Below are 15,676 nucleotides of genomic sequence, written 5' to 3'. Positions count from 1 at the left end.
GTTTGGAGTCAACTTGAAAACAAATTTATTTTCAACGGTGATATAATTGTGCAGAATATTTTTGATCAGGTTACGATGACAATGGAGTTTCTTATGGCTTGTTGCATAATCGAAAGCCAGTCCATGGTTCAGAAAAGGGCTCACTTCATTATGTTATCAATGGACGTTCTTAAAGCACGACCTTCTCAGCGTATTCATGGGACTGCTATCCTCCCTTGGCAAGATAAATGGATTGTATCATTTTTTTGAATCAGTTATGAAACACCCAAGTCCTTGTGTTGTGCGCCAGATACACCCACCCTAAACTCGAGGACAAATTCTCTTCAACTCCGAGCGACTGATGCGGGAGGGGATCCAAACAAGACAAGGCATGACAACGAGACCTAATCGAACCCAACATGGCTTGGTCATGTGGGCAAACACGGCATGGGCTGAGGGAGATTTTGGATCCGCGTCTTTTTGGTTTTGTTATTAAGTTCTGTTAATTTTTTCCTTAATTATAGCCATGTGTTCGAAAAAAATGCCCTAGGCGGCTGCCTAGGCGTTGTGCGGCGGCAGGCCGCGCCGAAAACCTAGCAGGTGGGTAACCTAGGCGGCCCTCGACGGGCCTCTGCGCTGCGACACAGATATTTTAGGCTTTTAAGTTTTAATATGTTTGTAAATCGAAAATCCTAATTTGCTCTTTTGCGTTTGCGTGAAGAGGCTCTTCGTCTTCTCTCATCGCCGCGGTAGTTACTTCCGGTAAGTTTTTACTTTTTTCTTTGTTTCAGTTATTTTTATTTTGTTTTTCCTGATGAGTCATCGTCACAACACGTCTCCGGCGATGTCGAACGCGTCGCGGGACGCGTCCACAGCCACCGGAAGCGTCGCAGGACATGTCCGGCGACATCTCGGGATGCTTCCAATGGTGCCGGAAGCTTTCCGTGACGCTTCTGACGGCGCTAGAAGCAACATCGGACGCGTCCGGCGGCGCCGGAGGCCTCCCACGAGGCGGTGGTGGCGACAGTCATCGCGTGGTTTTTCAATACCATGCATAATTTGTTTTAGGATTTAATGAAATAAAATAACTCCCAACTGGGATATAATTTCAATAATAGGATTTCATAAAGCCTAATTAAATTATCCCAATTAAATATATTTAAAATTTACTTTTTTAATAAATATTATTAATTTATATAAAACAAATTTAAATATATAAAGATTATATTTAAAATTCTAATAAACATAATTAATTTATATAATCAGATTTAAATATATAAATAATATATTTAAAATTTATTTTTAATAAATATTATTAATTTATATAACAGATTTAAAAATTATATTTAAAATTTAGAAAATTCTAATAAATATTATTAATTTATATAAATCAGATTTTAAAATATAAAAATTATATTAAAAATTTAAAAATTCCAATAAATATTATTAATTTATAATTTTATATAAATCAGATTTATAAATTTTATATATTATTAATTTATATTAATCATATTAAAATTATATTAAAATTTAAAAAAATCCAACAAATATTATTAATTTATATAAATCAGATTATATATATATATATATATATATAATAAATTTTATTAATTAGATTAAGATATATAAAAAAATATTCTCAGACTTGTTAATGCTATATTTTGCTTTGTATAATTAAATTTTGTTATGTTATATATAATTTTCTCAGGTTATCACAATGGCAAGCAATCCATCTTTGACGGCATCTGCCACTCAACTTGAATCTGAGATTCTTAGGAGAAAGTCAAATGATATTGGATAGGAATTTAGGATATTAATTGATCCTAAGAACCTCGACAAAATTAAATGCAAGTTGTGTGAAAAAAATGATGTCGGGGGGAGTGTAGGATCAAGGAGCACATAGTAAATATACCTAGAAATGTATCTAGTTGTCGAAAAGCATCTCAAGAACATAAAAATAAGTGCAAAAAGGTTATTTTAGAAGGAAGGAACAGAAAGAAAAACAAAATAATGGAAGAACAAAGTTGCAGAGCAGAGGTGACTATTTCTCTTGATGAAGAAGGTCTTGAAATTAAAGGGATAGATGGAATTAAAAAACCTTTTCTACTTGGCCCCATGGATAGATATGCATCAGCAATTACTCCAAAAAATGCAGGCTCTAGTGGGAGTAAAGTGCTTCGCTAAAAAAATATAAATGAGGCTCTTTTCAAAGAGAGAACTCAACAAGTTCAACAATATGTTGTGAGATGGGTTTATGAAAATGGAATCCCATTTAATGTTGTTGATAATGATAGCTTCAAGCAACTAATGGAGGTAGTGAGTCAATTTGGACCAGGATTTAAGCCTCCAACTCAATATCAACTTAGGGAGCTTGAAAGCCGAAGTTGAAAGAACAAAGCAACTGCTAAAGAAACACAAAGAAGAATGGGAAAAGAATGGGTGCTCGATCATGACAGATGCATGGAGTGATAGAAAAAGAAGAAGCATCTTAAATATGTGTTAATTGCAAGCTGGGTACTACATTTTTAGAGTCTAAGGAGTCTTCAGATGAGGCACAAACAGCTGAACTTTTTTTTGAATATGTTGACAAGTGTGTTGAACAAGTTGGAGCTCAGAATATTGTTCAGATTGTAACAAACAATGCCACCAATAATATGGCTATAGCCAAATTGATGAGGGAAAAGCGACCTAGGATCTTTTGAAGTTCATGTGCAACTCACACCATTAATCTCATGCTTGAAAGTATTGGCAAGTTTCCACAATATAAAAAGGTTATTAAGCAAGTCAAGTCTTTTACCATTTTCATCTATTGCTCACCATAAGACTTTGTCATTGATGACAAGTTTCACGAAGAAAAGAGACATAGTCCGACCAGGAGTTACCAAGTTTACATCAAATTTTCTCACATTACAAAGTTTGATTAAAAAAAAAGCTAGTTTAAGGGTCATGTTTACAGGCGATCTGTGGGAGAAATGTAAATGGTGATAAGCATGAGTTTTTGGAATGGTGTGACACTTTGTTTGAAAATATTTGCTCCTTTGGTAAGAGTTCTTCGATTGGTAGATGGAGATAGAAAGTCATCGATGAGATTTCTATATGGGGAGCTTCTTCAAGCTAAAAATGATATCAAGTTGGCCCTGAACAACGTGGACTCAAATTATCAGCCTATCATAGTCATTATTGAGTCAAAAATGAAGGACAGACTTGATACATCATTGCATACCACTGCCTTTTTGTTGAATCCCTATTTTTACTATAAAGATAGTTCTATTGCTCTTTATGAGGAGGTCGCGACGAGGATTTTTGAATGCATGGAAATTTTGCATGCCAATGAGTTAGATCTACAAGATGCAATTATTAATAAGGAATTTGTAAAATATAGAGATAAGATTGGGTTATTTAGAAAAGCATTGGCAGCAAAAGCATGTGAAAAAAATGATGATACATTTGATCCATGTGTATGGTGGAGTACATACGGTGCTCATACACCCAACTTGCTAAGGGTGGCATTAAGGATACTTTCATTAACTATAAGTTCATCTGGGTGTAAAAGAAATTGGAGTATATTTAAAGGAGTAAGTTTTAAACTTTCAGTCTTTACTTAAAGTAGCTATAATTTTTAAAGTTTATATTCATGTACTAACTATAATATTTACTTTCTCTTTTTTTTAGATTCATACAAAGAAAAGAAATAGTTTGGATGTCAACAGGTTGAAAATCTAGTATTTGTCCAATTTAATGCTAGATTGTTGAACAAACAAAAAAAGAGAAAAAGAAAGGAATGTCGATGTCCTTCTTGCAAAAGATGCTTCAAATGCACAAGGTTGGATTGTGGATGGTGGGGAAGATGATGAAATTGAACTAGGTTCCGGGCTCACTTGGCAAATGTTGATGAAGCAAGTGGAGAAGATGAAAATCTACAATCCCAAAGAAGTTCTAGTGTGAGAGAACTTCATGAAGATAATTTTACATACGAAGAAAAAGAGGAGGATCACAATAATGATATTAAGTTTGTTCGATGAAGAACAAGTTATTGAAATTATAGAGAAGAAGAAGTAGAATAAATATAAGTCTATGAGATATTATTAGTTGTGTAATTTTGAACTCATTTTGTTAAGGCATGACTTATGTTATTCGACAATTATATTTTGCTTAGTGGTTCACAATGATGTAATCTTGAATTGAACTCTTGCTACTATTTTCTAATGTTTTCCACCACTAAAGTTGTTTTAGCTTATAACAAGGTTTTAAAATTCGAGTTGGATAAATGTTCTATTGTTTACTACATGATTATGATGACTTACTACATGTTTTATTGTTCAACTGTTTCTTTTGCTCGTATTTACTGAGTCTATTATATTTTCTTTGTACAAAACTGTTAGTTTTCTTTTCTAGTTTTTCATTTTTTGGGAAAGTATGCATTTATTTCAGCATACATAGTTAGATCTCTATTGCTATGAAATTGTTTAAGACAACATTCAGATTTACATATGACATTGTCCACAATCCACATAAATCAAGGGATAGGCGCTGATCTACCGTCTGACTAGCACTTAGCCAATTTTAGAACCTTGATTATAGCTAGCATTGTCCTTAACCCTAGTCGTCCCTTTAAATAGATTTTTTCGGTTTAAGTTCCTTAATCTTAGGGGACTAAGTCTCGTTGGTTAATTTTCAATTTAATTTTTTTGAGGATTTTGAAAACTATATAAACCTATGCTTAGATGATGTTTAGGACAAGTTATTTTGATATTGAATCAATTGGTTTCGCTTAAGCCACGTTATGGCTAGATCTCTTTTTCTTTGCGCTCTTGATTTCATAATAGGTTTAAGCCTAATTTCGGCTACTCCTTTTTTTTGTGTTACTCTCTCTTGTTTTCTTGTTAATTCCTTTGCGACTTCATGCCCCAAAATAATATACATATTCCGCTCGGCGTCATCTTCCCCTCTACTCACACATAGCCTTATAATCATTGCCTCACCTACGACACCACGACCACCATGTTGTCATTGTTGTTGATCCCTCTTCATTGCTTTTTCCTTCAGCACAAACAATGAAAGCCCCTCCTTTGTTTCTTTAGCACAAGCAACAAGACATGAAGTGGGGTTGTTTTCTTTAGTGTCCAACGACCCTACTTGGTGTCATGTATATTCCAATCACCAAAGAGCAAGGGTATAGAAAGCCCCCTCCTCTCCTTGCTTTGTTGATAATGAGATCCTTTTATTTGTCTCACTTTCATCTTGGTCCTTTGAAACTCGAACTTGAAACTTATTCATTCAATTGGAACAACTTGTGTCATCATCTATGAATCTCCTACCAGGCTTTATGGGGAAATAGTTTGGAGTGAATCTTCATGGCAAGAGACTAGTCTCAAATTATTTTGTTTCCTTTCTAATACTCTCTTGAATCAATTTCAGCATGTGTCTCATTTTGTTCAATTAGTGTTTAGATCCCAGTTGCTTATAGTTATAGTTCTTGTTCTCCTTTAGCCACAACAAAATTAAAAGCCTTTCGGGTATGCTATATTTGTCGCTTTTGGTATGCTACTTCTAATCTATAATTGAATTAAAATTTAGTCTTTATATTGTTGCATCAAAAGTTAATCAATGCTTCTTGAGGAAGAGTTTAGCCCTATGTGCATAGATGAAAAAGTTTTGTTTAAGGCCCTTGCTTTTGAGTTTCTTTTTAATGCCAAAGGAGCTTAGAGTTGCATGGGATCGCTAGTGCAACCTAACTTCCATTTGATATTTTCCTTGAACATGATTAAATTGATTAAGTAAAATTACAAGATATACAGAATATATTATTTTAGAAGGGGAGAAATTAAAGGAAGTTCTTGCATGATGAAATAGGGGTACAGATAAATCTATTAGGGGTAATTAAAATAAAATAAATAAATATTTCATTGTACTTGTTTCTTGTTGTACACATTGATGGATATATGTGGGTGATAAGCATGGGGGATTTTATCTCACAAATACTCTACACTCTTGCCTTATACTTGTCTTTTATTTGTTTGTCCTTTTATAATGCTTATAGTTTTTTATTGCTTAATTATTGTATACCTTTGTTATTAGTGATAACACAATTTGTACTAGGTGAATTTCATATTATTAACCTCTATATACAATGCATCCTTTACTGTATGGATTATGGGTTGTTTACCCTCTAAAAGGGCAATTGGTGCACGAAGCTCCTGCCAATACGGGGTCCCGGGAAGGGTCTATTTGTACGCAGCCTTATCCTACTTTGTAAAAGGTTGTTTCTGAGACTAGAACCTGTAACCTCCAAGTCACACGGTAGCAACTTTACAGCTACGCCCAAGCTCCCCTTCTATATTTATAAATATATGACACATTCCTTATTCAGTAGATTGTGGATCATTTACCCTTATATATTATATATGATGCATCCTTTACTATGTGAATTGAGAGTCATCCATTCTCTATATAATATATATTAATTTTCATACAAAATAAGATGGAAAACAACTTATAACGATAATGATGAAATTGCTTAAGAAGAATTAAAGAGAAATAACAAGCACTCTTATGATTATTTGATGTTAAAAGGATATAAAATACATTTTAAGTTGCTAAATATTTTATTTATATGAGATATTATATCATGCACATCCCCTCTTACCCTACTTTGCACTTGTAACTCATGCATCATTTTTCCTTTAACCTCTGGATTTATAGATTCGAGGCGACCTTTCGAGATTTAATTTTTGTTAGATATTGATCGTGCTCAAATATACCTGAGGACCTCATTAGATATGGGTTTATTTGTGTCTTTTTTTATTTTCTTTATGCATTTTCCTTTGTTGTATTGTTAATGTGAGCATGGTCCAATTGTCAGAATGAGTTATAACATTATGTCAAGATATTTTTAAGTTAACAAAATTTCTAGCATTTATTGTTATTATAGTTGTCTTCAATTGATGGTTATTTTGTAGTTATAATGCAACAGTGGATATTATTACGAGTGAGGTGCTTATTGAGTGTATAAGGATAAAACCCTTTGACTTGTGACAGCATCACGTGACCTTATCCTCCCTGGGGGATCGTAGCCTTCTCCCATAGTGTAAAGGTATCAAGAATGGTTTATCAAACCTTGTTGAGAAGCATGGGTGTGCAACTCTCAAATCTAATAGAGGACTTTAGCAAGAGTTTCTAGTTTGTAAACTTGAGGGGAGGACAAACGTATCTTAGTAGGCTTGTCTGAAGAATTCAGGTGGGATTGATAGGCTAGAGAATGAGAGATCCTCAACTCAATTTGTCAATGAGGAACTTCAAAGAAGGGCAACATACTAGTGGAGGCTACAAAAGTAGCATGGGAAGAGGAAAGATATATGTTACACTAAGAGATGGTTTAGGAGTCAACTTCTTTAGGAGTCTAAAACAGTCGTAAAATAAGAATGACACAAGCCAACGAAGAGTTCCTAATACAATTAATGATGTAATACCAAACTCAATCTTTCAAAATTCAACAATTATTATAAAGAAAATGATTAATATAGAGAGGTTGGGGTGTCTATTAAAGATATGAAAAAGGAATTCTGTACCTAAAAAAATGGATCAAAATTGGAATAATCTCCTATTTTATGGATAAGGGAGTAACAAAATTAAATTCTACCTTTATTAACTTATTTTCCTAAATAAAATTACCAAAATAAAATTTTACAAAGTTTAAAATTTTAAAATTGAATTTCCAATTTGCATTATCAAATCTATGATTGACACATGCACTTCTTTAATGAGGGAAATAAAAAAGTAACTGATGAATTTACAATGTATTCCACGTAGCTTATATTGTCTCATACTAAAATAGAGTTTAGATAGAATAACTAAAATAAGAACAACAATTATATTTGTTTAGCAAGGTTCATATATACTAGTGATCCATAAAGGATTGTAGTGAAAGCATAGTGAATGAAGAAAAGAAAGTAGAGTGAGGGATAAAGAATACATACTAGTTATCACACTTGCCACATGAATTCACAGGGAAAATTACCTACTAAGTCAAACAAGCAAATAAAAATTAAAGTCAATCTTACTGTAATGGAAATGCCAGCCAATCCACGATGGTTGCTCACCACAATGTTCTGCCCTTGCTTTGCCAAACTATATGTCAAATGCTTGAGGTACTGCAGATTTGTGTTGATGCTAAGATGTCAATAATTTGAAATGCTTGACGTACTGCCTGGCAAATACTAGATCTCAACTTGAAATGTTTTTTAAAGTGAAAACTCCACAAGGGCACAGAATTAGTCGGGTCCAACTAGATATAACAACAAAATAGAAGGAGCAACAAAGTGTTTGTGGTCTTCAACATCTGGCCTGAATTCATGAATAAAAAAGATGGGTGTGTAGAAAAATAAAACTAGGAGAAACTGCACTTCGAACAATAACTTGATGAACTTAAGTCATGTGACAAAATGGTAGCATCATCTAGGAACGAAAGGCTTCATTTGCTTCCTGGTGTCATAAGTGAGCTAACAGGGTGTTATCAATCTCACATAACTAAGCCTTCACTTCAATCAAGGTTCCAATTCACAACCCAAAGCAGGTCTTCGATTCCTAAGAAGAATATGTGAGGTTCAGCTTACTGGTAGGTGTCTTGTGTTAGGCTACATTCCATGGATAATCCCTTGTCTGCTTCTTGATCATCATGATATGACCCAACGGGGCTTGAGAAACAATACTCCTATTAATAATGTGCCGAAAAAAAAATCTTAAAGCTAAGTCACTGATATTAGTCTCATTTAGCTCCCAAAAATACATAATCCTTCTCAAAAATACCTAGTTTGTCCAAAAGAAAACCAATAACAATTAATTGTAGAAAAGGATTTCATATTTTGGATCACATACAAAACTTCTTCTTAATTATGAATAAGAGAAAAATAATAATTCATGGCGCACAAGCATTCTCAAAGCTTCCTGCACAAAATTATTATATATACCCTATAAATTGATAACATTGGTGATAAACAAATGATCTTTGGTGTGCCTTCAGTTAAAACAGAAATTCTACCAACATAAAAAAGGCTTGTCCAACTCTGTGGTTTGGCAGAAAAAAATTCAATATTTAGGTAAAAGATTCCTAATTTTTTAAGCTCCCTTTCAATTCATCAAGATTATCAAGAAACCTCACAGATTCAAAGGCACTAAACGCTGAAAATGTCTTTTTAATGACAGAACAAATTTGGTGATTCTTTTCCCTCATCATTCACTTATTGTAACTTTACTACAGTAGATTAGGATTCTAATCTCATAGTTACTTATATTAAATATATCTATGAATATCTTTCAAGAAGTAGCAACTATCAGTCTTGTAGAAGGAAACATACAGGAGAATCAGAATCACTTGTTAGTCCAGGGATTACAACTACGATAGGAGTAGTATCATCTTGTGTTATGGACTTGTCCTTGTAATAGGAATCTCCTGCAACTGCAAAACACAAATGAACTTTAGTCATATCAAACTTGACATGAAAGAAATTTTCAGTTGCAATGGATTACAAATGAAACTAGAATAGAAATTAATTTTTTCCTACCTTATAGAAAATGTGTTTTCGAGAATACTCAATAGGAGATGCTGACAAAGTGAAGAAAACTCTGCTAATACTTCAACAGTTTGCATGGATCATAGAAAAAAGAGATTCTATTTTGCAAATATTGTTATTACTTTATCCACAGAGGCAACTATCTATCTTTCCTTACTCCTTTAGGGCCTTTTTCCTTAGAATCTTATATCACTACAAGTTACAACTGAAATTCCTAAAGGAAGAATATGTGATGGATGGCAACCCGCAAATTTGTGCAAGATTTGATAAAAAGTTAATAATAAAATAGTTTACAAAGAATTTATGTATAACCTGTTTAGCTACAGATTTATATAAAACACATAATGCAAGACAGAACTTGTTCAGAATGATCTGATCAAGAATCTTTAGAAGCATAAATCAACAAAAGGGAATTTACTTCAGAAATGTAACTACCAAAGCTAACAATTAGCATCTACAACTAGAACTCAAGTGAAGTATTAAGGAAAATTTTTCACACCATAATTATGTTGTAAATAATTTGAACTTTTAGTAGTACTCATGAAATCCTGAAGAGGATGGAATCAGTTTCTGCCACTCTACAGTTGAGACACACATATGTCAACCCTTGGTTCATTAGCAAATGCTGAAAAAGTTAGCAAAAATAAATTTATTTAACAAGGGCTTTGGAAGATTAATTGTCATGTTTGAAGTTTTGTATCAGTGTGACACACATCAATAACCCTAGAATAGCAATCTGGCATTCAAACACACTGAAAATATTAATCTTACCATCAGATGCAAGCAACCAATCCAAAGCAATGGTTCCACCATCATGTGTGCAGAATAATTGCCTGAAACGTAAACCTAGTATTCATCAAAGCTTTTGATACTTATAAAATCAATAGATGAACATTAAAAAAAAAAAAAAAACACGATCTATCTCAATTACAGAACATTATATTATAGAAGCATCTGAGAGAGAATGAAAAGAGAAAACATTCATAGACAAAGTAGGAGTATGAAGCTATGTTGTTCCTTGTTGAAATTCTTTTGGCAGAAAAAAAAATGTGGATCTAATTTTGCAGGACATAAGAACAGTACCCATCTAGGAACAACAAAGAGAGCATCTTCAGACCCCCTATAAAGTGATCTTTAGAAACGGATAGTCTTTGACTAGTAGAGGCTAACCCATAAAATTTTACTGAATGGGGTTGAACAAAGACGACTCAATATGATTGTTTACAAAATCCAGGTCACTATACGATTCCATGGAAAAATCAAGGCAAAAAAGCAATGAAGTGAGTTCTAAGAACCTTCTGTAGGAAACGTTAGGAGGCCTTCCATAAAAATGCAAGAATGCCGTCTGAAGATGGGGACTCGGAAGCCACGGAGTGGGAACATACCTGAACAAAAGACACTAGTCATCACCTGACCCTGCAACCAAAATCGACACTGAAATAAACCAAAGGGAATCAGGGTGGAGTATGATTCACCTCCCTCGAAGCATTCGGCATTTGGCGACGATTCCTTCGTAGATATACGAATTCGGATTGAAGGTCAGAACTACCGGATCTCCCCTGAATCCACGGAGAAGATCCCTGAAGAAGTGGAACTCCAATAAGTTATAGACGAAGACGAGGAGGACGATGAGGCAGGCAAGAAGGTAATGGGCAGCCGGCACCATGGAGGCGGCGCGGAAAACGAGCTCTGAGGCGGAGACCTCATCGGTGCAGCAGTCGGACGCCATGGATTCCGGCGACATGGCGGAGTGAGGAGGATTCGCGAGAGCGACGGCTACGGCGACGACGTCCCGTTTTCATAAACGATGGGGTATAGCCGCCGGCAAGTTTGTGGGGTTTTCGAAATACCTGAAATTGTTTTAACTTACACATCGAGTATCTGCCAAGCGGCCCTGCTGATAAGCCACGTGTCTCTGGCCAATCAACGAGTGGGTAGACTCGTAAGATATGTTTAATTGATTAGAAAGCTAGCTATTAGAATATATGGTTGAAATTGAATACAAATCGTCAGACTTAAAAAATAAATAAATCCAATTAATTTCATTGAATAAGTTTGAAATAGTTAAAATTGTCCACTAAGCAAATATTTAAGATAGCTAGAATGATAGCCATTGGTAAATAAGGTTTTATATCTAGATTTCAATAAATGGGAGGAAAACTGAGTCAACTAGATTCAAACAAAAACATTTATCGAGGCTTATTTAGACTTGAATTCAAGGGAAAGGGAACTCAAAAAAACAACTATCACAATCAACAATTGATGTAAAATATATATATATATGATAATGCTCACATCAAATACTTCTCATCGTTGATCTCACGATGAGATGAAGGGAAGTAAATCAGGTACTGAGTGACCACCTAAATGAGAAGATTATTTGTCGCAATTATAATTCGAACTCTTATTCATTAATATAAGTCTATTACTTAATACTAATTTAGTTATGCCCTGGGCATAATCACAATCAACAAGCAATCTCCTCAGGGCTTTTGATGATTTTCTTAGCTTCTCCTTGTGTGAGATTATTATTATTATTTTTTTTTTTTTGGCTTTTGTAGGCTTCATCTCTTATATTGTATCAAATAAATAACTTTAATATAGGAGAATTTTCATGGTGATTTATCTAATGAGTGGCAAGGAGAGTAGAACAGTATAAAAGCATGATAAACCTTTTTATTAGTATTGCTTTTTGTTTGTATTTACTTTTTTTCGTTGTCTTTATTTTTTTTATTAAAAACATGATTAATTTTCATTTACAATTTGACGATCTAATAGCTAACGCATGAGATATTACCACCATGAAGTATGAGATTTAAATCTTGACATATCCGAAATAAATGTCTCTCTCATATGACATTCACTAATCCAAATACTAGTAGTCATCCATGATTTACCTTCTCTGTGTTGGCCCTAGAACGAATTTATTATAGTCACCTTTTTACCACCATAATATTTCCATCCTTTCATAAAAAATTCTTAAAATTCATCCCAAAAAAAAAAATATTGCAATCCTACATATAGACCCTCTATATCATTTAGAGTGCATTTGGTTGGGGTTATCCTTGATAACCTTGGTTATCCATCCAAGGTTATCAACGAAAACCATGTTTGATTTGGGTAATCGATGATTCCCGAGTAATGTTCCATGTCCGACATGTCAACAAAAGGGGCATACAACCAAGAATCGAAAAATCTTAGAAAACCCAAGTTTTTCTTGATTCCCGGGTTAATAATTTTTTTTTACCTAAAATACTCTCGGATAAGAGAAAAATGTGACAAAAAGAAAAATGTAAGAAAATAATATAAAATATAAAAAAATAAAAAATAAAATGTAAAAAAATTATCATAAAAAATTAATTAAAAAAATTTAAAAAATGTGAAAAACATAAAAAAATAGAAAAACTTTAAAAAATTAAAATAATAATAAATGGGAATAACACATAAAAAATACAAAATAGAAAAACGTAAAAAAATTTGAAAAAAAAAAGTAAAAAACAATTTTAAAAGTAAAAAAAAAACATTAAAAATAAAAAAATGTAAAAAACATTAAAAAGTTAAAAAAAACAAAAAAAAAAGTAAAAAAACTTTTAAAAGAAATGGAAAAAAATAAAAACATAAAAAAAAAATACATAAAATTAAAGAAAAACGTGAAAAAGAAAAATTAAAAAACACGAAGATTTTAAATAATAATAATAATAATAATAATATTATTATTATTATTATGTATAGTTGATTTTGTAAGAGAGTAATATAGTAAAATATAAATTAGATTATTCATTAAAATCTTCAAACAAATAAATTTTTATTGCATTACATAGGTCGAACCAAACAACATTTGGTTATATTTTATTCTCCATAATCTTAATTATGTAATTACCTAATAATCATATTATCAAAATTATATATGATAACTTAAATTAAACACACTCTCAGTGAATTACCTACCCCTAAAAAAAGTTGGCATGTACTTTTATACTCGAAAAAGGACACTCATTTTGCTTCCCCATATGCTAAAGCTGGTCAACAGCTTTTATAAACCTATCTCTACCAATGGAACACATAACACCCCCTTAATAACTTAGTGTTTATGTGATCAAATTTTACTCTTTTTAAAATGTTATTCCATATTAGACTAAGGCCATATTTGTTGTGATACTCCATCGGAGGTATTAGAATTTGGGGGAAAAAATTAACTCTTAAATTGATGATGACCAATACTTAGAATCCTAATCCTTTTTATATATTGATGACAAGATTTATTCCTCCTAATAAATTTTCTAACAAAATTAAATAGCTTTATCTAATAATTAAATTGGCTCTTGCAAAAAATAATAAAGAACGCTACATATTACAATTTTCTAAAAAATATAATTTTCAATATTTCTACACTCCCCTCGAATTGATGAATTTGTAGCTTAGACACAATACTCTGGAATCGATGTGTCTTTTTAGGTGGCGTTTGGTTTATGGATTTGGGAATAGATTCATTCCCAAACCTTGTGTTTGGTTAATGGGAATGAAATCAAGATTTTGAAATAAAACCAAAAAATTTAGGTATGGATGAAATTCACCCCCTCCCTTGGGTTTTAATGGAATAGGAATGTGAATTAAGTTTTAGACAAAAATACTCTTAGTATATTTGTTCAATTTTTTAATTTCACACTCTCTCTCCTTGTTCTCTCTCATCATATTTTCTCTCTCCTTATGTTATCATCACACTTTCTCTCTCAATATACTTTCTCTCTCCTCATTCTCTCTCATCACACATTTCTACCATTTTCTTTCTATATTCTCTCCCACCATACTCTCTCTCCTTATTTTCTCTCTCTTCATTCTCTTCTATCACACTTTCTCTCCCATTACACTTTCTACTTATTTTTTCATCACACTTTCTCTCTCATCATACTTTCTCTCTCCTCAATATCTCTTAGCATACTCTCTCTCCTCATTTTCTCTCATCACACTTTCTCTCTCATCATGCACTCTATCTTTATTCTCTCTCATCATACACTCTCTCTTTATTTTCTCTAATCATACTTTTTCTCTCATCATATTTTCTCTCTCCCCAGTCTCGCATTTTCTCTCATCACACTTTCTCTCTTTTCATTTTTTTCCCATCATTCTTTCTCTCTCAACCCACTTTCTTTCTCATCATACTTTCTCTCTCCTCACTTTTTCATTTTATCTCATAATACTTTCTCTCTCTCTTCATTTTTCCATCACTCTTTCTCTCTCAACATACTTTCTCTCTCCGATCCTCAGTCTCTCATTTTCTCTCATCATACTTTCTCCCTCAGCATATTTTTTCTCTCCTCACTCTTTCATTTTCTCTCATAATACTTTCTCTCTCTTCATTTTTTCCCCATCGCTCTTTCTCTCTCAACACACTTTCTCTCTCATCATACCTTTTCTCTTCTCAATATCTCCTATCATGCACTCTCTCCTCATTTTCTCAGATCATACTTTTTCTCTCTTTTTTTTTCCAACACACTTTCTCTCTCATCATATTATCTCATCATGTGTTTCTCTCACATTCAACTTTCTCTTCCATCTAATTTTTTCTCTTATTTTCTTGTAAGGGTAAAAAAGGAAATTTAGGTTCATTCCAATTGAAAATATTTAACTAATCAAATATCATTTTTAAGAATGATATTCAAACTCATACTCATTCTCATTCCATAATACTATGATACACATTCTCATTCCCATTCCGATTCAGTTTGTCTGGTGTGTTTAGCCTATCTAGTAGGTTTGTCTAGTTTGGATTTGATCTATGATGTTCAAGTTGGTTTCTTGGTTTTAGTTTTTGAAATAAATTATTATCCAAGTTTTTTTTTATGAGCTTGGTTTAAGTTCCGTCTATTTAGATATTATCAAACTCTAAATTTAAGTTTATTTAAAATTTGTACATTTTATTTTTTTTAATTGATCAATGAACCGGATACTGTGAGCTTATTTGTATACAAGTTTAATGAGAGTTTTATTAATAAATATAGTTCATAAATTTTATTTGTAGATATTATTTATGAACATTATTTCCAAATAGTTCAAAATATTTGTTTATTAATATTAATAAGTTGGATAAATTATATATATAATAAGTTATTTAAATTTATTAATTTAAT

At 32.5% G+C, this 15,676-nt stretch overlaps 1 protein-coding gene across 3 annotated transcripts in view; it reads right to left on the bottom strand.

Moving 5' to 3' along the window:
• LOC122015537 (phospholipase ABHD3-like) overlaps positions 1-11,377 on the bottom strand; it is a 31,020-nt gene extending 19,643 nt beyond the window's left edge. For 2 of the 3 annotated variants that reach the window (XM_042572489.1, XM_042572490.1), the window contains exons 1-5: positions 11,024-11,377; positions 10,844-10,933; positions 10,320-10,381; positions 9,333-9,433; positions 8,040-8,129 (exon numbers count right to left, since the gene is read on the bottom strand). In XM_042572489.1, coding sequence (XP_042428423.1) covers positions 8,040-8,129; positions 9,333-9,433; positions 10,320-10,381; positions 10,844-10,933; positions 11,024-11,292 — 612 coding nt within the window. In that variant the 5' untranslated portion in view covers positions 11,293-11,377. The remainder of the gene's footprint in view (positions 1-8,039; positions 8,130-9,332; positions 9,434-10,319; positions 10,382-10,843; positions 10,934-11,023) is intronic. The other variant, XM_042572491.1, reaches the window with a different exon arrangement.
• Positions 11,378-15,676: the final 4,299 nt, after the last annotated feature.

Source organism: Zingiber officinale, chromosome 8B (assembly GCF_018446385.1).
Source record: "Zingiber officinale cultivar Zhangliang chromosome 8B, Zo_v1.1, whole genome shotgun sequence".
Taxonomy (NCBI): Eukaryota; Viridiplantae; Streptophyta; class Magnoliopsida; order Zingiberales; family Zingiberaceae; genus Zingiber; species Zingiber officinale.
Note: the sequence above shows the minus strand (reverse complement) of the source record. Positions and strands in the feature narration are given on the sequence as shown.